At 41.8% G+C, this 27,843-nt stretch overlaps 1 protein-coding gene across 1 annotated transcript; it reads right to left on the reverse strand.

Annotated features, from left to right (window-relative positions):
- Positions 1-185: 185 nt before the first annotated feature.
- LOC121624887 (vinculin) lies at positions 186-27,407 on the reverse strand. The gene is made up of 21 exons (XM_041962846.1): positions 27,078-27,407; positions 15,837-15,907; positions 13,166-13,316; positions 11,487-11,595; positions 10,687-10,809; positions 10,372-10,532; positions 7,913-8,003; positions 7,654-7,801; positions 6,962-7,115; positions 6,692-6,867; positions 5,890-6,080; positions 4,781-4,980; positions 3,895-4,023; positions 3,607-3,756; positions 3,339-3,447; positions 2,953-3,255; positions 2,734-2,858; positions 2,460-2,645; positions 2,167-2,370; positions 1,967-2,071; positions 186-1,867 (listed from the first exon to the last, which is right to left on the reverse strand). Exons 1-21 carry the CDS (start codon positions 27,243-27,245, stop codon positions 1,721-1,723), a joined length of 3,201 nt encoding a protein of 1,066 aa, XP_041818780.1. The 5' UTR covers positions 27,246-27,407; the 3' UTR covers positions 186-1,720.
- Positions 27,408-27,843: the final 436 nt, after the last annotated feature.

The raw sequence follows: 27,843 nt of genomic DNA on the forward strand, positions 1-27,843 counted from the left end.
AGCAGTTTTCATTTTTAGCAGTTTTTTTGCACATAGATATTTTCACTCATAACAAGCAGGTGCTGACATTCACACAACTGCTGAACACAGAAACAACTTCAGTATAGAATGAGAAATAACACTACAATAGAGGCGCATATTGCATTTGAGAAGAACAGAAATTATAGAGCAAACACACCTAAAAGTGCTATAAAATGCTTTATTACAAAATTGTGAGCAATGCCTCAGCAAAATCTTGTTCAGGCCTATTAAAACCCACCTAAGTTGCATAATTTTGATATCTTTTTAGACAAACTTCTTCAGGGTTTGCATAGAGCATCATCTTACTTGAAGTTAAAGTCACGAAGCGGATGTAGCTTTATAGATGAAACATGTACAACAAGTGTTTTGAACAAATCAACATAATTTTACCTTGTACAAATGATACAAAACATCAAGAAACGAAAACTGTATCAATTGCAAATAAAGTTTCTTTCTCAAGGCACATCAGTTGGTATTAGATACTTAAAAAGACACATTCACACCGACGGTCTTCAGACATGTCGAAATATCAACTACAGTTGCCACTAACTGCGGCCAGTTATGTTTAGTGTAAAATGACGATTTCACCAGCTGCAGATGACACGGTGCTTCATCTCTAAACTCTGGTCATTCCCTTGACTACCTAGGAGAGGCGTGCAATTCATACATCACAAAAAATGATTGTGCACAAGAGGACATGAGACGTACAACTGTGTGTGGTGCTTTGAAAAACAGCAACATAGCAAAAAAAAAAACAGCAGTCAAGACGAGCCTCTCTGAATAAGACTAAGCTCTGCTAGCTTGCTGAGTGAAAATCAAGGTAATAATTTTTGGCTATTTGGCCTCATACTGTAGCGCCAGCCTGTTTCTTCCATGTAATCTCAATGCAACATTAAACAGTGAGAGTCAAATGCAAGCTAACAAGCAGTTTTCATCTTTACCTGCTGCTGGTAGAAGTTTTACTTTGTTTTTAAATTAGCTTGTCTAAAAAACTAGCCCTTAATACTCAAAATGTGTATGACGGACCAAAGAAAACCTGTTTTCAGAGATCATGGTAGAATGTCTTTGGCAGAACTCGTAAGAAAATAAAGATTGCTACAATTGCATTACAGTATGTAAAATAACAGTGTTTCTCTTTCACTTGTGATAATATAGTGTAAACAGGCATAATACCGCTGAATACATGTCGCGTGTGCTGAGCGTAGGCCTATACTGTACTCAACAACTCAAGTTCATGTGCTTCTCCAAGCAAAGGCAAATGAATGATAGTGATAATAAAATTATCAGTACAAAGATATAAAAATGTTTCCAGGAAATCTAGTTTTTCAAATTTAACTTAAGGTTTGTGTCTAGACGAGGCCAAAAACAACTTTGCATTATATGAAATCCAACCTCTAATCAAAACAATATATAACCCCGGGATTTGTCAAAATAAGCTTTAAAACAAATGTTTTACACACTCTTAGGAGAAAAAAAATATTCCCAGTAGGGGAACCCATAACTCGCACTGATAGTCCCATTGTTTACGCTCTACCAGAACAGCAACTGTTACAGACAGGACACGGGACTACTAGAGAAACTTTGCCCATATTGTGGGGAAGGGCACTGATATCATGGTTCTGATAAAGTGTATATATCTGTCCATTCAATGTCCTCCTGGATAGAACCAGCATGAAGCAGAGGAACAGTGGCCCTTCTCTTACTGGTACCACGGGGTCTTTCTGACCCAGTGGAGGGTGAAGCCTGCATCTGTTCGGATCTTAATGGACGCTGCCTCGGCCTCCCTGACTGTCTCCTTCACGGACTGCATCAGGTTCTGAGCATTGTGGACCAACATCTCAGTAGCCTGTCGGAAGAGAAATTAAAAGAGATGCAGTGATAAGAGGGCCGAAATTATCTTTTTTTAAAGGCTGTTGTAGGAAAATAATGGAAAGACTCTGCTCACCTGCTCTGACTCCTCTTCACTGATGTTGGTACGACCCAACATGGTGGCCTTGACTGTGGACAGGATTTTGAGCTGAGTGCTGATGGTGGGAATACGCTCGCACACCTGCAAGTCAGAAAGTCAGGTGAGGTTGAAACGTCGGGTCTTTCCACATTGAAAAAGCCACAGCTGAACCTTCTGGTGAGGACGACTGAACTGACCTGCAGCAGGTTGGTCCGGATACGCTTGTCAGTACACTGCTTTGCCACTTCCTTGGCCAGCCGCGTGACTTCATCAGAAGCTTTAGCGATGTCCTTGGCGCACTGGATGAGGGCGCGCTTGTTTCCGCTGCCTCCACGCACCAGACGTGACATCTCAGCCATGAGCAAGGCCATTCGTTTGGCAGCACCAATGATGTCATTTCCCTATGAGGTACGACAGGCAGATTGACATCATCTGAAAGTATGGGATTTCAAAGTAAAGGTCCATTACTCTGTTTACAGTGTTGCCTTACTTTGCTGGACCATTTGCGGGCTTCATCGTGGAGCTGCCTAGCAGCCACCATCATTGGTTCGTTGACCATATCACCAGCCTTCTGTTCAGGGAACTCCTCATCTTTCTCCTCTGGGGGTGGAGGCCTGGGGGGAGGAACCTCACCCTCAGGAAGAGGAGGTTTGGGTGGTGCTGCTTCATCATTAAGCTATGAGGATACATTAAAGTAATTATGGCTAAACAATCACTAAATCAAAGCAGATTGAAAAGCAAGTTGTGCTTATTTGAGGACTCACATTAAGTTGATCCAGTTCAGGCGGGGGTGGTGGGAAGTCTGGCTCCTGGGGCTGGAATGCTTCCCTGACCTTTGCCACAGCACCAAGAATCTTGTAACCTGAGTCCAAAAAGCCCTTCTGAAGACCTGGTAATCACAAAAAGAGACATTCATCACTGATCAGAAGGTTCCACATACGTATAAAACACAATCCTAAAACCTGTTCATAACATCAGCTTACTTGGATCCTGGATATTTCCAGCCACAGCTTTAGCATCCATTACCATAGGAGAAATTGTCTGGCTCAGTTCATCAGATGCAGCCTTCACCACCTCCCTGAATTTAGGATCCTCAGAGTTCTCCACCTCTCGCTTCGCCACCAGGAGGATGCGGTTGGCTCTGCGGGCGATGCTGGTCGCACCGGCAACCAGCATCTGAGGCTGGTGGTTGGCCATGGCCACACGACACTTATCCAGGTCCTTCTTGATGGCCTCCTCTGAGGCATCCAGCAGAGATTTGGTATCGATGGCCTCGTCCACCAAACCTAAGCATCCATAACATGTTAATATAGGAAATGACACTAGGGTGTACGAACGGGCTCCGATCAGGGATTATAAGGCACGTCACCTGTCATTTTCTCCACATTGTCAATCCATTGATTCTTCATGGTTTCAAAATGTTCATACGCAGCTTGGTTGCCAGGGTTTCTCAGCAGAATACGAGCTGCAGACACCACCTGAAAAAAAAAACATTCAGAGCCATTAATTGTCAGCCCAATGACAACTGCTACAGACTTGGCTCAAGAAGCGAGAAACACTTAAGTTCTGTGACTGCTGAAGCAGAGTGGAGGGCAGACACAAACGGAAACAGATATAAACACTAAACCGTGACATACTTGTGGTGTTAAGTCTCTTGTTGACTTGACGGCAGCCTGGATCCCCTCCACCGTGCTCTTGTTGGCAGTGCCGACAGCAGCAGCCTTCTCTGCTGTGGTGCCAAGCTTATTGGCGTGGTTCTCAAAGTTGGCAGCCCTTTCGTCAAAGACCTACACATCATCAAATAAAACAATTATCCAAAAGGCTTGTTAGAAATAATACAGCACCTTGCCAATAAATATTACACCACTGAAGGAGGCTGGCTGCAGTGAGATCACAGTGAGGAGCAGGGTGACTGTATCGCTGACCTCATCTCTGTTGGGGGCGTCCAGAGGGGCGGTAGCAGCCACTGCCAGTAACTTGATGGGGGTGGTGGTGTCACTGAAGATGTCGGACACCTCCTGAGTCATCGCCTCTTGCATCTTCCCTTTCAGGTCCTGGAAGGAGCACAAAGAGATGTGACAACCGGTCAGTACACTCGGGTGGCTCGCTGAGATTACAGATCTTACATCAGAACAGGTTTGTCCAAATAAACCTTGCTGATTTTGTTGATTAAAAAATAAATATTGATTGATTAGCAACTGTTTCAAAGCTAAACTGATAGAAACACTGAGTATATACACTCTGGAGAACAAACAGGGGATGGGAAGCAAGTAAGTACTGTAAGAAAGCACATTTTTGAGGTTTTGCTTATAAATTTTCATTTTTGTAGAATTTATACACAACATTTCAGTGAAAATATTACACCTTTTACTCCATTATATTTAATCTGATGGCTGCTGTTGCTACCTGTCTTTCAGATCTAGTCCTTATATTCAGTTTGAACAACACAACAACAACACAAAAGTATGGCTTCTACAAAATGCAGTTTAAAAGAGTTTCTCAGCCTGTGGCTTGTTATCTTTTAACTCATCTGAAAGCATGGAAACCCTGAAATGGATTGAATTGATCTGACATTTCTATTATTTCTCAAAATCTTATAATTTCATTTCCTTCAATTCTGCCACTTTTCATCATTGAGAAATTACATTTTGTTATTGTACTTTGTATTCACTACTGGGTGTAACAGCTTTTTGTATGTCTTCCACCATTTTTAACCAGCAGAGGGTGGTGTTTATCTGTCTACGTGTATGAATCCTGATCTATCACAGTGAAGCTACAGGTCTGAATGATAATGAGTGCGAGCAGTCTTACTTTCAAAGCCGCCTGGAGCTGCTGAGCCACAGCACGTGCCTGAGGGGAGTCCCCTTCACCGCGGGCAGCCAGGTCAGCCAGCTGGGCCATGAGCTGCTCCACCTGCTCACACTTACCCAGCATCTCCTGCCTGTAGGGGCCCGGCAGAGCATTGGCCAGCCTGCGGCCCTCTGCCACCAGGCCGCGGATGGCTGCTTGGCCTAAACACACAAGGACGGAGACAAATATATAAATAAAAACAACATTCTGCTTGTTAACGGCTAATTAACGTTCTGTTTTTTGCCTCTGGGTGCATCAACACTAACAAACTTATGTACTACAGTGACAACTCAGTCTCTGCTTCTGGAATTTTTTGTAAAATCAGGACATAAACCTCTTCTTTTATATCACTTCTAAACTATTTTAAGTTTTAAAATTACTATGTCATATTACTTAATTTTTATTAAATCAATCGTCTACAAAAATCTTATGAAAAATGCATCACAATTCCCACTGTGACATTTTCAGATTGCTTATTTTGTACACCCAATAGACTCAAAGATCAATTTATGATGAAGGGAGTAAAAAAAAAAAATTGAGAATCTGGAACCAGAGAATGTTGCCATTTTTGCTTGATGAATAACTTAAATGAAATACTAATCTGAAAACTGTACTTGTTTTAGCACTACTTAACTGTAAAATTAGCTTGTTAATGCCAGCATTGAACTTCCTGCAAATAGCTGCCCATAAAATGCTGGCTAGTTTTACAGGGTGCTTGTGTCAACACTGGATGGGAAATAACCAATGACTTGTATAATTTCATGTTGTTTCTTTGAAGTAAGCACTGCCCCCATTATATTGCGAGAACCAATCACTCTTAGAGCAGCAAGCCTTGCTGCTCTATTGTAAACATGTAAGATGATGTCCAGGTTTGAGAGGAGACAAGCCAAAACCAGAAACAAATTGCAGAGCTGGGAGAGCATTGTGGAATGTCGAATACAGTAGAACGCCACATGTACACTAAGTGTCTGGTCTGCGATTTAGCCACAGGAGCAATGGAAAGAATGTGAAAGAGTGCGAGAGAAAGATAGATAGACGAGGAAGTTGGGGAGGATGGGAGTCAGACTCACCCACGCCGCTGTCATCTATGGTGGGATTGTCAATCCAGCGCTGCGCCTGTTCAATCTTTCCTTCCAAGTGCACAGCTGCCTTTGCAGGCCTGCTGTTTGCCACAGCTTTGTTGGTCTTGGACTGCAGGTTCTGCAGAGCTGTTGCAATCTGTTTAGCCAAAGCTCTGGCCTCAGGAGTGTCACCTTTACCCCTATAAGGAGATAAAAGCAGCAAAAAAAGGTCTGTGGTGGTGTTTCATCACACAAATATGACTGAAATGAAGTCTGTAAATGGCCAGCTGCAGTTAAAAAACAAACAGCTATCAATCAGTTTGACTATGACCTCGTCAGTTTAGTCCAAAACTTGAATAGTTAACCTAAAAATGTGGTAAAATCTGTGGTTTCTTGTTGTTGTTTTTTTCTACAATTCCTGCTGTACTACAAAAACCATTATTACTCCAGTCTGCTTGTACAAGGTGGAATGATAAAGGTTCCAGTCAAACTACAGCATGAAATGTTCCCTGTACTCCGTGCAAGTTTTGACAAGATCTTTGGAGGAGAATTGTTATAGGGAAAACAAAAGAGATAAAATACTCACTGATTTCAAGCCTAAGTTGATAATCATTACTGAACACTGACTGACTGTATCAAATTTCCCAGCATATGTAAAAACACCAACAGTTCCCAGCAACAGTGGTAAACAGATGCAATTTGATTTACACCAGTGGGGTTAGGAAGAAGGGAAAGTTAATCTTGGGCTCAGACAAGAAAAAAAAAAACCCAGCCTTAAATGATGCAATACTTCCACCAGCCAGTAACTTACTGTCTTCTGAGATCAGACAGCTTGGCAGTCATGGCAGCGATCTCTCCAATAGAGCGCAAGATGTCATCTCTTTCTTTGGGGTCCTCACACATGTCTGCAATCTTTTTGGCCTCAGTAAGCAGGGCCTTGATGTTCTCTTCTCCCTCTGGGCCACCGTTAGGGTCGGCCAGCCAGTTCTGCAGGTGCAGGAAACGCACAAGACACCATCAAATACTTGCTTTTAGAGGCTGGACTCCATGTATTGTAAGTCAAACAGGGTTAATGACTCGCCTGTGCAGCATCAATCCTTTTGGCGATGGCCTGCTTGGAGTTAGTCATGGCCTCCAGCTTGCGAGCAGCATTTTCCACCTTGCCGGTTAGCACGTCAAGCCCCTGGGAAACCTGCTGTGCCTTCTGCATGGCAGCTGGGGACGCGCCCTGACCTCTGGGGTGGACAGAAGGAAAACACATGGATGCTGTGAACTGCAGCAACGCTGTGCCTATAAAGGCCACACATGCACACTTCTTTGTTTGTTTACTCAAAGTCTCATGGTCCTTCTGTTTAAGAATAATATTTCCAAATTGAACGTTTCTATTTCCAGACTCTCAGTTTTCAGAGGAGTAACTCAACCAGGGGTTAAAGTAGATTATAGATTAATACCAGACAGCTGCTTTTAATCTAGCATGACTCAGGGTCCCTGGTGACAATCAGATTTCATATCACTTCCACTCTTACACAATGTGATCCCCTCTAATATGCTTACTGCCTTACACTGCCTACCGTTAAAAGGATGAATACTGTTTAAAAGAAGCATTAATCGATAAATATATCCAATGCAAATGTGATTATGGAATCTAGGAACCATACAGTAGGAAAACATGAGACTATATAATGAAAGAGACATGGACTCCATGAAATATGAAAGGAGTTATCTTGCTGTAATGTAGTTGTGAAACATTGTGCTTTTTGGTGTGTAGTGTACCTGGCCCTCATCTCAGACACCTGGTCAGTCATCTGGCCCAGCGTCTTGGCCGTGCCCAGGATATCTCTGCGCTCCTTCCCAGCACACAGTTCTCCGACTTTCCCTGCTTCGTCGAGGATCTGGCGGATGGCCTGCTCACCTGCGTCCCCTAGAAGCAGAGCACAAAGTCAGACACAAAGAAACGACTAGATTATGGGTCTGAGGAGGTGATTAACGGTAGAATGAACAGTTTAAGGTAGAGGACATGGATGTTTATTACCTGGTTGAGCGTTTGGATCCCTCAGCCAGTTCTTAGCCTGGGCCATCTTTGAGTCGATAAGCCCCAGAGCCCTCTTCATCGCCTCTGTGTCCTTTGGGTTTGAAAGACAGAATAAATAAATAACTTCTAAGGGAATCAATGCAAACCAAAGAAGTCGATCAATGCTCATGTTGTCATTCCATGTATACATGTTCTCTCTACGAATCATGACATTATTATTAGAGACACTGGACTTCGTATTCCTGTAAATACCATATTCTGTGTGAATGAGGTTAACATGTGTTGTCATATAATCATATTTCATTCTGAAGTTCGGTCATGACTCATTGAAACTGAGCTTGGACTGTACGAGTTCCTGACATGGTCAAGAAAAGTTCCAAGCTCTCGTCATCGTTATGATAAAACTCCACTGTTTAGTCATTCCAGTAAAAGAAACATACAGCAAAGCTCATGTGCAGCATCACTAGCATCTGTCAGGCACAACCACGTAGTGCATGCTGTTTCTGTCATTCTTTTACATCATCAATCATGAGCGTGTCATGTTATAAAAGCCAAACGACTCTCCATTGTATCTCAATCAGGGAGGATGGAAATACAACAATTGGTCCAACAGTGGCTGACTCGACAATGAGTCCACTCATTGCCGGAGTCTGCAAAACAAAGCAGAGTCCTGTAGGACATGGAGCAAAGCAGGACACCAGGGCGGATGAATGAGCGGTTAAATGAGCTTATTTTTCATGGTAAGAGAGTAGAAGAAAACCACAAGTGACTATTCTTCATAATGCAGCTTGAATCTTCATCACAGAGTTCAGCAAGGCTGCATTAAAGTGAACAAGAACAAACCTCTGCGGCTCCTTTTAAAATATTCATCACAAAATATGTCTGAGCCTTCACAATAATCCTTTTGTCAAAACGAAAGGGAACAACAAGCCTGTTTGTTTGCGTAACTGGGAGTGTGGAGCTGAACAAGGGAGGGGAAAAAATGTACAAAGGTGCGAAGTGATGTTACCAGAGCTGTGTGGGTGTATAACTGTGCTGTTCACACTTGTGCAGCTGCTGTTCTGTTAGCAACCACCTGTGTATTAGAGTGAAAAAGGCAGTGGTGTGAAGTGAAAGATTGAAAGATATAGGATCTTTGCACTCATATCAAATGCAAACACACATTCATTACAGCCTATAATCAAATGCAACATGGTATAAAAACTAGACAAGGTGTGGTTCATGGCATTAGTAATAGGGATTAAGTGAAGTTACAGAACACGTTTACTGTTCATGGAAATTAGATCTGGAACAAACTAGGCCACACCTGTTGGGTGAAAACTAAAAATTAGCCATTCATAAAACAAAATCCATATCAGCTTTTCTATGTGCCCACCTTCTATGGCCATTTAATGCAAGTGCAGATGAGGAAAGAACTAATCATCATGGCAAAGAGGTGACTGCTGAGAGAAATCTCATTAAAGACATCCAAATCAATACTGCACAAGTCAGGTCAATCAATAATCTGACAGGCTGAGGACATGTATATAGGGATTTAAATGACATAGGAGAAGGGCACATAGATGTTGATATAATTTCATGTTATGGAGCAAAACAAATCCAAAAAGAGGTGAAAAAATACTGCAGAAATCAACATTACAGTAATTCAACCTGTTCAACACTTCAATAAACACCATTCCATTAGCAGTACAAAAATATCCAAACTGCCTAATTTACTCTATTAATAGTCGCTAGTGTAACCTCATGACTGCCTCACTACTGATAAGCACACAATGGCACCACAAAGCAGACAGCACACACATCCGTCAGACATGCTGCTGCACAACCAAGGGCCGAGAGAGTCAAGGCTTACCTTCTACAGGGGGTGAAGGGGGAAAGAAATGGTAAAAAGAAAGGAAGAACGACATAAATACAAATATTGAACTGGACGTACCAGCTGAGAGCAACAAGACAAAGTGTCAACAAAAGAAGAAAAGTGGCACAGGAAACAGCCATTTAGAGAGTGTGTTGGGACAGGAAAGAAGCAGAACTTGCAGAGCAGGTAAAACCTAAAAGAACCCAAAAGACTAACCAGCTACAAAGAAGCACAGAGAAAGTTAAAGCATTCCTACTTTTATAGTTAACAGCTAAAGTATTGAAAAAAGGTCATCCTGATGAAGCAAAGTGCATGCCTTGTTAAGACACTAAAACGAAATACACCGAATAATAACATCACTTAATCTCTCCAGTTTGCAGCCTCCTGCCAAAGGCATTCTGGAAGTGTGTGAGAGCACAGTGGGTACCTGACAAAATTCAATTGTTGCTCATACAGACACTGCTTCCAGCTGTGATCCACGAAGAATGCACAGAAACAAAGTAAACACACAAAAAGCAAAGCAGTCTCTTCCTCGTGTATATTTCTAAAAACAGTGTGTGCATGTGACGTCGACGACCGCAGGCATGTGCTTCGTCGTACGTACCTTGTTGGCCCACGCATCCTCGTCCCAGGACGTAAGCTGCAGCACTCTGATGATCTCGTTGATCTCGGCACTCATCTTCTCAAAGGTGAAGTTACGGTTCTTCAAGGCCTCCTCCACACCCTGGCTGCCAGATGTCTTGGTTGTCACAAAGATTTTGATGCCTGAAATACAAAAGACAATAAACGACACAATATTTAAACTCAAAATACTGACCGACAATACATTGTGTGGGCCAGTGAATTTACTTTGCAAAGAAAAAAAATGGAATAAACATTGTGTAGGAATTCCCTCTTCATGAAGTAAGTGTGTGGTCACCTGAGATGAGGATGGGCAGCAGCTCTTTCACTGTGTTCATGGAGTTGACCAACATCACGCGGTGCTCCTGGTGTGTCAGCTCCTGCTGTCGCTCATCTATCATCTTTGCCATCTTTGTCATCCCTGGACACAGGCAACGATCCAGAGGGGGGAAAAGAACTAAGTACATTCACTCAAATACGATCCTTTAAGTGTAATTTCAAGGTAATGGTACTTGAGCATCTTAAAGACATTTCTGAGGGAAATACATACACAGCTGGGGTTAAGATTATACATTCAGCAAGAGAAAAGATCATGAAATATGATGATTCTAGCAAAGTAAAAACTCTTTTATCTCTAAAATATAAACCTTTCATGAACTCTGAAAAACAGACTTGTTTTAGCCTGATGGTAATTTTGGACTTTCTCTAAAGAGCTTTAAAGAATTTAATCATCATGTGGAGGAGCATGTAATCCCTAAACTAATCGGAAAACATAAAACCCCTTGAAATTGGAGATTGGAGGGATTATTGATGGATACTGCAAATAATTCAACAATGTGACAGGGACACTTCTAAAGACAGGTTTATGTTAATTTTAGGCTTTACTTTACATTTTATGTATGCACCTTCAAAAAATGTGAAGTAAAACTTTAAATTCAGGTCTTACTTACTTACTTAATTATTGATTTTACTTAATCTAGAATTTGAGTACTATTTTCACCACTGAAACAAACACTTATGTAAGATAACATAGCAAATCTCTGAGATACTGTCAAGACTTAAGCAAAGTAATCTTGCCACTACTGTATCAGCACTGACCCGGTCCCAGGTTCTTTGTGTACGTGACCAAGTCCCCCATGGACTCCACCACTTCTGCCACTGTCAGGTACTCCAGGATGCCTTTGCAGACCCGGATTATTTTGCGGACCTAATGGTAATGAGAGGATAAAACAACAACAAAAGATACTTGAAAAACAATGTCGCATTCCCAGAGAGAAGTGATTATGCAAACACAGCCCCCCTCTTCCCATTCACATTCTCTCTAATTACACTCTGATAATGCTGCCTACTGACATTCCAGCCTCTTTGTCCTGCCTCACTCCATCTTTATGTGGACTGCTGGAGTCACCAATCCACTATACAGAGCCCTGGCTGGGCTGCATTGGAAAACACGATGGCACCACTGACCGATGAGTCCTGCTGACTGCTGCAGACAGACAGCGCTGGGACGCCTGATGTCTGCTCCCAGATAGCTGATGTGCAACATTTTTTATTCTACTCTCCATCCCTGAGAGGAAAGGAGAGATGGGCCTGATAGATGATACTCCTGCCTGGATCAAGATTTAGGAAGGGAAGGAGAAACATGGAGAGGTCCACAGATATGTGTGGTATATTTATCTACTTCTGTCTTCTTTTATAAGCATTACAGTGCCCAAGGCGAAAGCAGGAATGGATACTATCCTTGTACCAGCAGAGCCTGTGACAGCGGGACTCTGCCATGCTCAAGTTTCCTTTAAAAAGACACTTTCAGCTCAGCTTCTGCTCAATAAAAATCAATGGTTCTGCCTTTAATTCAGTTACAAGGTATTAATTATGCCCACTTCTCTCCTTCTGTTACCTTCTGGTGTTTAGTTCAAGTCAGTTTACGTAAGTAATGTTGGTAAATGGTACAAATACAGATAAACAGTATCCTTTACAGTCTGATCAGTGGTGGATTTTTGAGGTTATCATTTTTACTAATAATAAAACTCTAGTAACAACATATCAGCTGATATTTCTGTTTTTAACAAACAAGTTTTAGTCAAAGAACATTTTTATTAAACTTCAAAATTAAGATCAAACATACAAAATAAATGTAAAAAATATTCACTGCTCAGGCTCTTTATGTTACTCTGGCAGCCCGGTTCAGTACATATCTGGCTCCCTGGTGGTGCAGCTGACTTTCATGCAGGCGTGGTAATTCCTGTCATGCCATTTTTGTATCTGGTTGCACTGCGGTCATCAGCTTATCACAAATTCTGCTTCCTGCTTTCATTTTATGCTTATAACCAGCCAAGTGCAGGAGAAGTGATGTAATACTGGCACATTTCCGGTAATCTTTAACTTCGTCTGTTAATAATGGGCCAGTCCAGGTGAAAAGATAAATGTAAGCACATATAAGGGCACACCATTTTGCATCAGTGCTTTAATAATGCACTGGGAGAAGTCCAGTGCACAAAAGGCAAAGAAATCAATCCCTCGGTGGTCTCAATAAATCATTATTAAATTCACATGTTTCTGAAGTTAGAGGCGCAACCACACACTGCAGAATGTAGAAATTCACTACATGGAGGAGGCGTGCTGGAATACACTAAACCTCTAAAACTGAAGATAAATAGCAGTGTCATCTCATCAATATTTCTTTCCTGTAACCAAATCTGCATTCTGACCACATTGTTCAGCAAACTTCTGCTGGTTAACACATATTTCAAATGCATAAAATATGACAGACTGTATACCTCGGCCTCATCAAAGGTCAGGAGGAGGTCAGAGGTCCCAGAGAGGATGCCCCGGGAGCCATCGATGAGGTAATCTCGAGCGGGAACAGAGTATGGATCGGCTTTCAGCATGGAGGCAGCCTGCACCAGCTTTGTGCATGCATTCTCCACTCTGTGGAAAGCAGAAGATGACTGATGTGAAGACCATTTAAAAAAAAAAAAAAAAAAAAAACTCCTCATGCTGATGATACAAAGCCCTTAAGAAGCCAGATGGACATTACGCATGGAAACAGCAAATTGCCTACAGCAAAAACAGATGGAAGCTTTGGGACACAGCTAGCAATAACATCCAGTAGCTGCTGTCTAAGCATGACTTTCATTTCCTCTTCTTATATACTTTCCACCATAGTTAAGGCAAATACTAGTGTAAAAGCTGGTGGAGTCTAAATCCAAGATGAAATACTTCTGATATCATCATACAGGGATTGAATTGGGAGTTAAGAAGGGGTCTAAACCTACAAAGTCTAAAACTATAATTCTTCAAACATTTATTTATATAGGAATTTAAGGATTGAAATTACTTAACCTGATTAGCTTTGAGTGTAACTGATGCTGAGCATAATCACAAATAACCACGCGAGCTGAATATATTTCAGCTTGACAGAAATGTGAACTGAAAAATCTGCAAGCAAAACTTCACACCATTTACAGTGACGTCAAATATCATGTGCTTACTGTTATCTTACTCATCCTAATGCTATTGTCATCCACTTCCTTCCTGTAATGCAAAATGTGTGTGTGCGATACGCAGCTTGTGTGCAAACCAATCCTGTTCCAAACAAGCTACAGCTCAGCATGCACCAAGACACTAGTTATTATCTGTCTTAACCAAACTATGTTCTTTAGTGAGCAAATTGTGGAGACATAATTTTATAGAATCAAAATGATGACATTAAAATGAGTAAAATCGAACTTTTTCATTACTTTAACCCAATCTTTTGGCATTTTTCTTACAATTAACAAATTTATCTTGGGAATTACTGAAGCATGAAAACACAACAACTGAATGTGTTGTGGTACTGTTACTGCCCTGAAGAGAGACCATAGAAAACATCCTAATGAATGGAAATAGTAGTTGGATTTCAGTTGCTTTTTGTGAACTGAAAGCTCCAGAAGAAATCTACTGGGACAAACTGAAGCTAAGGTTGTTGGAGTTGTTTTTTTTTCCAAAAGGCTATTAAGGCTATTAATTTATTTTATGGGAATTCTTGATTAAGTGGGCTATAGGGGAGGGAAGTTGGTTCAAAATGAAGCACACTTTTAACTGTTCTCGTGGTTGAGGTATTAAGGATAGAGAGTGTCGTGGTGTACAGATTGTAAAGCCCTTTGAGGTAAATTTCTGATTTGGCTTGATTAATAAAATTGCCTAACTTTGACTTAATGCACATCTGCAGCACAAGTATATAAAAAAAACATTTTTGCATTTGGATTTTGGACATCAGCACTCTGGCTGGCTCCAGCCTAATTTAAACCATTTCCACAGAAATGTACATGATTGATAGTCGCTTCCTGGGTGTGATGCACTCAGTGAAAGGCAGAGCAGCAAAAACTGCAGGCTCAGTCCTTTGACTCAGTGTCATACATGCCACCGCCGTAGTATCACAACAGCCTTATAGCACATAGAAACAGGCAACAAGCCAAGGACCGCCACATGTTCTCGTTCCCACAGTATACTTTCCAAATGTTGCTCTGGTGACGAGGGATCCTTCTTATCATTTTTATGCATTGCAAGGGGGCCAAATAAGAGGAGCTCAGTCTCCATTCTTGTGGAGAAGCAAGTCTCCTGCAGGATAAAGGCTAATGTATGTGCATGACATCGATGCTGACATGAGTGTGTGTGTGTGTGTGTGTGTGTGTGTCTCTTTGCAGAACCAGCCAGCAGTGTCCTTCAGCGTGCACTAGTGACAAACAGCCATGCATTAACCGAGCCCCGACAGACACTATATTTAGCGAAGGAGACGCATTCCAGCACATGTGCTGATGGATGACGACAGGGTGACGATGTGACTTCGAGGCGCCAAATGTGTTGAGCCCGGTGACCTGTGCCTGCCAATGTGTTTCATCCCTGACCTTGGGGGGCCCCAGGTCTCGCCTCTCCCTCTCTTGACTATAGTCTCTCATGTTATAAGGATCGGTGAAAGACTGTGACACGAACGGACGGCAGCTGGGCACAGGTTAATGATTTAGCTGATATGGAGTGAGTCAGGAAAACAAATACATTGTTTAAATAATTTAATTTAAATACATTGCTCCTTTTCCACATCAATATAAAAACTGTTCTGTGTTTTATGTTTAAAATAAAACAAAAGCAGCAGAAGCAGCAGCACGTGGCTCTGATGCATGAGGACATGTATGAGTTTGCGGCCCTTGTCCTTTAGGGTAAAGGAACTCCTCAGTGTGCAAAAAAGTATTTATGTTACACCAGGGCAAGATTTTGAGGCACTTAAAATGCCATATCTGACCTTTGTGTGGGCACAACCAGCCATTACTGCAACAGATAGAGAGAAAGAGAGCCAAAGAGAGGCTAGTGGGTTCCACATACTGTAGAGAGAAAAGTATTTCATCTAAAAGCATTTGAGAGGTTTGTCACTGTATGAAATTGAGGTCTGCAAAGAGATCCTCCCTTGCTTACTTGATAAAAGCTGGTGGCATGTCCCTTTTCATGATCTGGTCCTCTGTAGTTTGTACAGTCTCCTTCCCCACCTGGAAAACACAGATTCTTTGTGAGTAAAAATAAATCGACGATGAGTTCATAGAAAAAGACATTTCAAGGAAATAAAGAGGAGGTTTAACATATCAAAGATGATACTGGTTGATCTGGAACCTAAATCTTATTATGTTGCTCATGTAATGTCATAATTCTGCCAACAAATTTAAATACAATGTTGGCCACAGTGGGCTGGACGCTGTCACAGCATGCACTGGGCAAAGGTAGAAGAAACCCAGTGCAGGTCATCGGCCCCTGACGGAGTCAACACAGTCACAATTTAAAGCTGTGGGAGGACTGGAGGAGGAAACTACAGAGCAGGCATGTCAAACTGATTCCATAAAGGGCCGTGTGTCTGCAGGTTTTCATTCCAACCAAGGAGGAGCACACCAGGCTGGAATCAATTAATCAGCTGATCTCAGTCTTCAGCTGATAACTAAGTGATTCCTTGATGTTGATTGGTTAGCCTGGTGGTTGGAACTAAAACCTGCAGCCACACGGCCCTTTATGGAATCAGTTTGACATATGTGCTACAGAAAGTAATCCAACCCAGAAACAAAGGCTTTTATTCGTGTCAAACATACTGACATTTGTCATTCAAGTTTAATTTCTTTGGATGCCTCATCGGAGCATTATCTGCTGACAGCTCTGAAGAAAAATGTTGAGGATTACTGTATAATATCACTACAGGGAATACCAGTTCCAAGGTGGTTAAGCAGTGGCGGTTACAACTCAAATATAGTTCAGACACAACAGTATAACCACTGTTCTGTATCAGTGCACACGGTTGAACTGCAGTAACTACAGAAAAACTGCACTAAGGTTTCACACTTGATCTTCCAATTCTGATTTAGTCTTGGGCTAATTTGACCATAAACAAACTTTTAAATAAGCTTCTCCTTTTTCCTTTGATAAGTGGCCATGAAACGAACGTGACAATGCACTCTGTGGTGTAGTAATATAGAAATGACTGGATTCAGTTGAGTTCTGGACTTCCTACTTGATCCATTTCTTCTTATAATTTTTATTGGAAGATACTACTTTTTATTTCTTTATCAATGCCGAGCCAGTCAGCTACTTAATCATATTTAGAGAGTGGTAAAGGCGGCACAGAGGGTGGTCACACGGTCCCCACTGGAGAGAGGAAACACCCTCCCCTCCTCACCCCAGGCTCAGCCCTGATGACTAGTTCATCCGTCATGAGGATTTTGTATCACTCAACACTTCAAGCTCTCGCACTAAGTTTCAGACGACATGGCACAGTTGTGCTGCCCTAGTAACTTTCAATTCCCAAGCTTTTACGCAACTTGAGCATGCATTTTATACATCAATAGCATGTCATGTGCATGAGTGAAAACTCTGTTACCACAACTTTCCCCCTAAGGGAGTTTTGTCTTCAATCATGCAGTTTTCCAGAATGATGTCCGGTTACATGCGAACCATTATTTCAACAAGGCAGCTGCTGGGGGGATGCCAGGCCCGAGCAGTTATAATGTGTAAAGCAGCTGAACGCCTCCTCTCCCTCAAATGCCAAAATGACTCACCTCCCCCGTCATGACCTCAGCTCTGTAGGGAGACACAACTCATCCACGTCGAGCTGCCACGGGTGAGAGAACACACACGTTTATACCGGGACACGGATCACACTGACTGGGTTAAATGAGCTGCACCCCGGCCCAGCAGGGAGATGTTAAACCTTTTCTTCTACCATTCACATTATTGCTATAACAAACATGAACTACATGAGGGATAACCTTACTGCCAGACACATAATTTAGCAATATATAAGATTTTCAACATGTTTCACCGTGCTGAACTTGGCTGTCCAAACTTGCTCAGTGACTGGCTGTAAGATAGCCAAGGCTTAGCTGATATCCACTTTAGGCAACTATACATGGTAGAAATGACTGCTGAAACAACTATTTTTATAACAGATGACGTCATTTATCTAACAAGTTTGAGTCATTTACATCATTGGAAATGTAATATCTTTGTGTTTTGGTCAGAGTTTCAGGCACTATTTACATATTTTAACAATTACTTGATTAATCAAAACATAATCAAGCAGCCCTACTGTGGAAACTACAGAAAAAAACTATGCTTCTATTTTGGAAATTTGGGGAAGTCTTGATGCTGTGGTGAGCACTCCCACAGAGCTCGTCAACGTGTCCAACTACAGGCAATAGCAGGGCCATTCCAGGTGGTTGACGTGGAGGCTGCAATGGAGCAGAGCACACATCCATCTCCACACTCTCTTTTCACTGGACCAGAGGGACTCGGAGTAACGGAGGGGTCATAAATTAGGGCCAAAGGTTGTGCCAAACTTAAACTGGAGCTAAGCAGAGGCTGTCCATCTCAGAGCGAAGTGGCAGCGTACATATACCACCCTGACATTCCACCAGTGAGTGGCTCTGAACAAAAGCCAACAGCACAACTAAGGCTGTTCTGTCCTGTTCAACTAAAGGGCAGCAGGGCTACAGACCAGGGATATAGGGCACTGACAGAGAGGTGACCATAAGTGATGGGGGAGGAAGTAACACAAAGACCTTACAACCTTGTGAACACAGCATTTAAATAATTTTGGTAACCAGTTAAACACTCAAGTCAAAGTAAACATTTGCTGGTTATGGTCTGTTTCATGCGAGGATTAATTTGATGTCAAACAAGGTATGTAATTTTTCTGGACTTTGACAGCTTTTGATATTGTCATATTTTTGACATTTTATCGATAACATAATTTGCTACATAAATAAATATATATCGTTTTTTTCAGATTCATTGATTATGAAAATATCAATCTGCAGCCACAAAATAAGATACTGAACTGCAGTTCTGACTGAAAAACTTGCTTGAGCAATCTCAGAGCAGGATTGTTAACATAACACTAACATTTATATGAGATCAAGTCAAGTTTAGACATGACCTAAACTGAATAAACAAGAGAAGCCTGACTACAGCATGGGCCAAAAATGTGAAGGCCAAAATCTGAGCGCACATTTTAACGAGTTTAACGAGTGCTAAGTCATATTCTCCTCAAAGCTTCATGCAGGAGTGTCTGAAACCAAATGCTGAGGCTTTTTGTACTGTATTCACCAGGCCGCCGCTGTCTTCCTTTTCCTTCTCCCCGTGGAGCCATTTCCTGCTGTCTGAAGTTCAAAAACAGTCAGCAGCCGAACAGCGATCCAAACAATTCGCTGCAGAAATAGAGCTGTGACCCAAGTTTATGACTGTTGTTGTCAAGCAGTTCATGATGCCTGGCCTCCTCTGCTATTTTGAGCCTCTGTGTAAATTTTAGATCACATTCTCATGATAACAACACTGGCCAAGCTTGACATTAGTGCTGCAACTGGAGATTAATTGAACTACTGATTCATCGGTTGTTAATAGTTTACTACATGGTATCTTAAAAGGTAGTGAAAGCATCCATCTATAGTTCTCAAAGTCCATGTTTTGTCTGACCAACACTGAATTAACTATTAATTATGAAAATTCTTGTCAATTACTTTCCTCTCATTCAACGTATCAATTATGAAATGAAAGGTATTATTTATTGCCATTTTGCCTACATTTGATAATTGATAGTGAAGACAGGAAACATGGGGGAGAGGAACAGATGACATGAGGTCACCCAGTGTCAGCTCATTCTTAAACTGAGTCGAGAACCACGGGCCAAACCACTACACACATATCCTGTTCCTTGAATAGATTCTAGCAGGCCACTTTAAAATAGGGCAGTTGTTCACTTCCACCTTCTTTTTAAAATCTTTCACTGATTCAGTGTCATCTTCTTCCAGGCTGTCACGTACCACGCTGATAGTCTCATTTAGCATTTGTGTCTGGAGTGGAAACACTGACACTCCCTTTTACCATCCAAGAGCGCTGTGTGGAAACCCTGTGTTGTGAAGTAGCTCGATAAAGTGGCTGCTCCTTTAGAACAGACTCGGCTTTGTTGACAGCAGCCCATCGCTCTGCTGGGAGAAGAAAGGCCACTCTGAAAGCCTCAAGGCTGCCAAGACACAGCCTGCCTTTCACATGTTGGGTAGTTTTAGCACAATGCTGTGTTAGTCATGGTGACCACTAAGATCTATGATGGCAAAATTCTGGCGAACACTTTAACCGCTGCCCTTAGCAATGCTCTGCTACAAATAAAGTGTGTTATGCTGCAGGGGATTAGTTCCTGTAGAACTCACACACCGACCCCCACTTGTGTGGATGTGACTTTGTACTGCAATCTGATGAGACATGCTCCCACAAATTGATGGCGCAGCAATCCATTAACTTCTCTTGATCAATAGTCTCAGCATCAGCAAGTGCTGCGTTCTGAGATATCAAATGACTTTTGACTAATAATGACTCAGAGGGTCAGCAGAGAGGTTGCCCTGAAGGTCAACGCCTTCATCATCCATCTGTCAAGCAGTGTCAAACATGGTTTATAATTTGGTTCAGGAAGTAGCTGCACATGGGGTGTCCAAGGCGATGAAAGTCACAAATCAAATGGCCTCCTCGGCTGTAGCAAAACAGGTCCTGCAGCCAGAGAGAATATATCACAACCATCTATCTCATGTTACAGGAGCTTAGCAGCTTGTGCAGTGTTACTGGGGAGGGGCACCCATCAGCTTGAATCCCCCTCTTAAAAAGAAGACTCAGTCGATACAAGGCTCGTCATGGACGAGCTGTCAGATTTCCTTCAGAACAAGGATTGCTAAAAGAACAGAGATAACAAGAGATTACTTTTATTGCATCTACTGAGGGTCGGGGAGGAAGGGACATCACACTCAGGCATCAAATCAGGTTTCAATGGATCATAAACCTATTTGTTGCTCTCTAATGGATCTTTAATCTTTCAGTGCATTGCAGGACTACCACATTGAATTTGGAATATTAAAACCATCGCTGAAACATGGGAAACATTGATGGTTTGCTTTATAAAGAAAGATCGTGGTCAATAAATGTAAATGATCAAATTAGTTTTCTTTGTATCCCTGCAGGGGCTGTTCACCGTTTACTCAGTACACTTGCAAAAGTCTGAGAAGGAATTCGTCTAAGTATTATTTTGGGTTTTACTGCATAGGTGGGATAATTATGGATAAGGGTAGTAAACAAACCAGAATACCAACATGATAGATTTTTGCCAACCTGCTTACTGCAACTTATGATTCAGTACTGCCACTTTCTAATGAGGCACACATGATACAAACAATATTGGCCTGTTTCCTGTAAAAAAAAAAAAAATCAAAGCTAGGAGACAAAAATGTGCAGCTGCTATGTGAGGTCCAATATGTTGTAGCTCAGTTGGGAAAAGATATAAACTCTCTGAAAACCTGTCTCGATAATTACATTGAAGAAGCTGGCAGGGGAATTAGTATACTTGAAGTATGAATTATGCACTAGCAACTTTTCTTATTCCACATGAAGCATTAGATAAAGGAAACATTTCATTAAATACAGAACAGGCTACTTGGGAGTAAGCATTTGTTCTCAATCATTCAAACTTGATTATTTTGGAAAAAGTGACAACCCTACAGGAATGTATCCTCTGTCATGGTCTGCAGCCATAAACATGTCATTGCCAAAGGAGAGGGGTTTCCCTTCACTGGGCTCTCACTCCTGCTCCTGAGTGGAGCCGACAGCTGCCGGGTCTTCCTGACTTGGCTTCCTGCATTTCCTCATCTATTCAACGCTCCTCCATGTCCTCCTATCCAGACAAATTTTCATCTGACCCATGACAAAAAATAGACTACAGGTCCAGTATGAATCCATAACACAACAAAGCATTTCTGTGAAGCTCTCTTTTCACCAAGCAAACATTTCAGACTGTGATCCTTGTATTATAACCAGAATGACAGAATCGAATGGTGAGCAGCATGAAATGATTTACCTTGACAAATTGCAGGAAGCAAGTGTACAAGGTAATAGGAAGCGTTTTCTTTTGCATGCCTTTAAGCACTTTAGTTAATGAACACATTTGTTTCCCATCTGTGAATGATTGAAGAAGTATGTACTTGAAATGACTGTTAAAGAGCTCATCAAATACTGATCTAGCCATAGCTTAGTATTTAGAAACGTCCTTGTGTTACATCTGTTGTGTCTCTCTCAAAGTTTAAGAAGCTGAAGACTAACAACACTTCCATATGTGCTGCTGAAGTTTCCTGTTGAACAAGTGAAATGTATGAAGTCATATTTTTCATACAACTCACAGCTCAAAGACCACCGTTGAGTCAAACTTCAAGTACTAACATTTCTTTGGTGCTGTTGCAGAAGCACAGTGGTATTTGGTAACCTCAGCAACATTGCAGAAGATGAAAGAAGAAGCTTTTTTTTTATTTGAATTCAACTGTACAGACATGAAATGATCTGCACACTGGAGCAGCTCTACAAGTCGTGAAAGCCTTGTGATCTATGCAAACATGTAGACTAACGCTTACAACTTTATCTGTTCTAGGTACATCACAAGCATTCTTTTCTTTATCCAAGGCCTATAAAAGGGAGCCATAAAAATAATGAAGTACAACAGGCCTGAAATAAAAAGGGCCTGTTATACTTCACAGACCAGTGACACAGCGAATCATGTTCTTCTTCCAATTACCCCTGCAGGAAAATATCTAAACTCTCAGAATCAATATATTTCTACATCATTTAGCTGTGATGTGAACAGCAAATATAATTGAATGCTTTGGATGTAATGGTTTCATTGCGATTCAAACACTTTCTAGCACCACATCATCAACTTGAAACTTAAACCTGACAGATACAAAACTAAACTAATCCCAAACATCAGCTGCATATAATTACAGACCAAACACTGGAGTTGGTTCTCTTACTTTAAGTTTTTGTTGCACAAGCCGTTTGTGCAATAGGCACAAGTGTTGCTGATTGCACACAAACTGAACACATCATGTTCACCAAAGGCACCACCATTATCACATGTCCATTGACTATGGTGAGCCACATCCTGCTGGTAACAACAGTCACCATCTTCAAGCTGCATTGTGAGTCAAGGAGATATCACAGACAAAGATAAAGCTGACATGAACGGTAGTGTGAACACAAGCTTTTCTCTGGGGAGCTTTGTTGGTCAATAAACGTACTCAATTTTTCAGGAAACTTGTTCATTCAAAGGATCAGCTCAACCCCCCTCCGAGCAGGGACGCATTCCTGCTCGCTGGGAATTCTTCACGTTCCTCACATTCATCTTTAATTGAGGTCTGGCTCATTGTCTCAATCAGAGAACACTGAAGTTAGAGATGCTGAGCACTAGTGAAGGGGTCTCTGTTAGACCGGGCATATTTGACTCACAACGGTTTGTGGTCATGCTATGGTTGCAGGGTTACAAGGGCTGTACTTTCATCTCCATGCATCTGGAATAATAAGATTAGGCCCTTTCAAATTAATCATTTAAATGTCTAGGCATTTATCACAGTGAGTGCACCAGATTGTCTCAGACAGACTTAAGCATCCAAGAGCATCCTTAATGTTCACCTTCCTTTTTCTTTGTCTGGCAATATAAAGTAACCTGACACAACCATCCCAATATGTCATTTGAAATGAACAATCATTTGTCATCCAAAACCCATCTTGATAAACTGTGTTTAAGCTTCTGGCTCAAAGGAAATAATTCAGATAGGAGGCAGTCTGCACAACGTGGTCTTCTAGGTAATGCACACAATGAGGTAAATGGCTTTTCTTTGACACAGCCCCGGCCTGAGGCTGTCTGAAGAAATGCAATTGGACGGCCTCCTCCCTTTCCCTTCCATGGATGATCCTTTCCCTGACAGTAATAAGCTCTCCACTTAGATGTTTACTTTGTCTAACAGACTCAATAAAGCCAGGCTCAGACTACAGGTGTCACAATCCTAACCGATTTTGAAATCAGGTTGCGTCATAAGGAGAAATTTCACAGATGTTCTACTCTCTAATCTCAAACATGCACACACTACACAATTTAAAAATAAGGGTGCATCACACACTAGAGGATAATGTGAAGATCATCGTGCCAGAGGGAGCAATGCACCACCTCATGCGATCTCTCTCAAGCGATCTCAAGGGGAAGCAGATGAAAACAAAGTGCGTTGCGACAACTTGCTCTAGAAATGAAGTGAGAAAAAAAAAACAAAAGCAGAAGGCTAAATGAGTCTGGATGAGAAAATGCTTGGAAAAAACACGGTCGACACTGGTTGTCTATTCTTCAGCGAGAAGTGGAGGGGAGGTAAGATTTTAACTGTCAGTTTTAATATCTGTCTACTTCAATATGCTAGCTAACATTAGCCTCAAGGGTAAAAATGTTTACCGTTGCCTGGCAACATGACAGAACAAGATTTTAACCTCTAAATATTAATAATGTTTGAAATTATCGGAGCAGCCCACATGACTCTGGAAGCAGGTCAGGAGGTTTAAGACTGGATCTGTAAAATCGCGTTTCCAGATAATCTGGGCTGATCATCGGTACCGACCAGTGTCCCAGACCAGATTTCTCCTCTGATTGTCAGGAGGGGGAAATCAGGGATAAATGACTAACCCCTTGGGTCTGAGGCCAGATTTAAACTGGGTGATTTACAACAGCTGCAAATACTGAAAATGATATCAATTAAAATTATGAAAACTTGCATGAGCAAAATGGCAACACCTTCACAGTAAAAAGGTGAAAAACAACAGTTTTTTGAAAATATTCATTGCTATCGGTAACAAAGAGGTAAGTACCACACAGTGTGTTTATTCTCTCATTTGAGCTCTGCAATGTATGACTCACAGGCCTGGTGGGGTTGAGACCATAAGAAATTACATCTGATCCTTAACTTCAATGAAATCATAACACTGTCCATGTTGTTATGTTGCTACAGCAACTGGAAATAATTACAGGCCTATCCATTCATTCATGCCACTGTTGGAAACATCTGATCACAATTCAGAATATCCAGAGAGCCTGGATCATTTCGCCCCAAGCGAGCTGAGATTGCATAGGAAATTTCACATGTGAGGAAATGCTGGCAAGTGCTGCATTCATGTGGAACAATGTAATGTTTCAATATCTAAAGCTGCATCCATTGATGTTCTAGCCACTTGGGGGAGAGGAATGAAAATTAAAACAAGCTGACAGACATCCAACATATTATTGTGTTTCTAACATTATATGTATTAGCTATCATTTGTCTTACCCAACTAGCAGACACCAAGCAACATTAGCATTCATTAGGACTCATGAGTCAATCTGATGAAGACTATAAAACTTTGTAGACAGCAGAGCTGCTGTTATTTCTCTATTGGTTCATTATTGCAAGCAACACCTTTCAAATCATTGTTGATATTAAAAATATCTCTTCAGGGAACCATTAGCACTATTGCAATGTTTGATGAAGTTTTCAACCTTGTTATTTTCAACGAACACTTTAACTTTAGATGTAAGCAGCATGCATCTAAAATTACAAGTGGTTTGTCTAAGTTTCCTTATCATCATAATTCCTTTAAATTACAGACTAGCACAAACATCTTCAATGACTCTTTAACAAGCCTGAGTTTACATGCAGATCATGTCACCCTTGGTAGTTACAGTTTTGATTACAAAACCAAAAACGCAAGTGGGTAAGGAACTACTGCGATTGGATCATGTCAAAAGTTTTACTGAGTAACCAAGAACTGTTTTCCAAGGTATGATTTGATAGAGGGTCTTCTGTCAACATATGATGTCAAAGATAAACATAAAGTAACACACCATTTAAACACTTCTTTATAATGACCCTCAGGGGAAGGAAGTGGGTGTAGACAATTGTGCACACAATGGGGTACAGACCTATAGTTTGAGAGCAGGCGCTGAGGAAAAATAAAGGCGTAGAACCAAGTCAACTAGCTTGAAATGGTTATGGACCATAAACCCGACTAAATAAACTGCAGGCCAATCGTAGGCAATCCTTCTATACAAAGAATTCTTTTGCTGACACCAGAGCAATTGTCCAAATTTATCACCCAGCAACTGCCGGGGGGTCTGTGCTTGACCAGGCTGACAGAGAGAGCACCACTCAGGGAGGAACCAAGCATGCCTTAAAATGAGTCTCTATCTCTTCCTCTCTTCACAAGCCACAATATCTGACAGCCCCCACATAGCTCCTTCTTTCCTTCCAAAGAAACTTCCCACGAATCGGTGCGTGTCTGAGGCCAAAACTTGCAGAAACAGAACAGTCATTTCCTCACTTGCTGCCATGACAGTTGCGATGTAGCTCTGAGGAACACCATTGTGGTTAGTGGTTTAGTTTTTGATTCTAAAAAGACTTGAAAACCACAGCTGCATCTGGTCAAGAGGTAAACATAATGTACGGCTTTCCAAAGCCTTGTCTGGAAATGCATAATTAATAGCCCCAAAGACATTTTAATTGCTCTGTGGGGGTTGAAAAACATCATGACCCCCAACGAGATATGAGGAATGTATGAGCACATGACATAGTACGTCAGACGTGAGTTAAAATGAAGCTACTGTACGTGTACCTGGAAATGTTATATTTCTAGATCACTTTACTTGTTTGTTAGTTGGCAGGTTCTTTCAAAAACAATTTTGGTTAAATTTTGTGGTTCTGGGATCTCTAGGCCGTAGGTTACAAAACAAGTGATTGGTTGTTCATTTTGACCGGTCAGATTCTTTGGATTTACAGACCTCTGCTATTAAAGCTATCAACATGCCATCATCATTTTTGTTGACAGGTATAAAATCACAGTATGTGATGGGGGAAGTTATACAGGTGAGATTCTTAATCTGACTCGTCACAGAAAATAGCATGAACACCTGAACCACATTATCAACTTATGCCCCAGTTATGCAGCCCTGCTTCCTGGATAAGAAACTGACAGCAGCCTGCTCCACTACCTGGCTCATGCATACTAGCAGCAGTGCCTACGTCAAGATATGGCAGTCAGCGACAGGGGAGGCAGGGCAAATTTTCAAGGGGAAAAGGGCGTCGATGCCCTTTGCCCCGAGTCAAACAACTTCAGAAAAAACTTTGATAGCGTGCATTAATATTCTTTAATATTCAACGCACGAGGCTAAGCTAGCTACATTCGTTGTGGGTCAACGTTTAAGTAAGTTATTTCGAGAGTGGACGGTGTGGGACAAAGAGCGACAGGTAGCCTACAACACCCGACGAGTTCAGGCAGACTTTACCGGGCACAATTTTTGTTACTCACCCGGACAAGGTTGCTAACAGCCGCCTGCACGGCAGCCACCGGCGCCGTCAGATCTGGAATAGCTTTCCCGTCAACTTCACCTTCTTCGTGCATTATCACCAGATGGGATATCTGCTGAGCCACTGGCTCCAGGATACTTTCTATCGTTTTCGTGTGGAAAACCGGCATGGTGACAACTTTAGACCACTATCCAAGAGAAACACAAGTAAATCTCCTACTACCCAAGGTAGTTTTCTCCCAAACTCCCGCTGCAAAAGCCTAAAACAATCCCGATAGCTTTTTTTCCAGGACAGTTTCACCCTCCGGCATGAAGACTACAACTACCCCCGTGAAACCATGAACGTAAAAAACTCCCTGCCAGAGAGGGAGAGCGCGAGCAACCTAAGCGTCACCCACGTTATCCGCCTCCCGACCAATCAGCGAGCGAGACGGCAAATTCCCTGGCGTCTGATTGGTAGACTGGGATGCCGCTCTGTCTCAGCACATCCCGCTTCAACACAGGCGAGTTTGCTCGAGATCCGAGTGCTCCCTAAATTACGTAATAGACTCTCATGCCCTAAAAAGGGAAATATGTGTCTACTGTTTGTGAGGAGTAGATTCCAGCCACAGTAAACTAACCAGTCAGACAATCTTTTCGCGCTTCCAGCACAAAAATTTGAGCTGATAGGAGATCAGAATGCAGAACTCTGAAAACTAACAGGAATGAACAGGCTATTCCTAATCAACTTCAAAATGTTCCTTCCAAATAATGAACATCCTTAAAAGA

This window comes from Chelmon rostratus, chromosome 21, assembly GCF_017976325.1.
Source record: "Chelmon rostratus isolate fCheRos1 chromosome 21, fCheRos1.pri, whole genome shotgun sequence".
Taxonomy (NCBI): domain Eukaryota; kingdom Metazoa; phylum Chordata; class Actinopteri; order Chaetodontiformes; family Chaetodontidae; genus Chelmon; species Chelmon rostratus.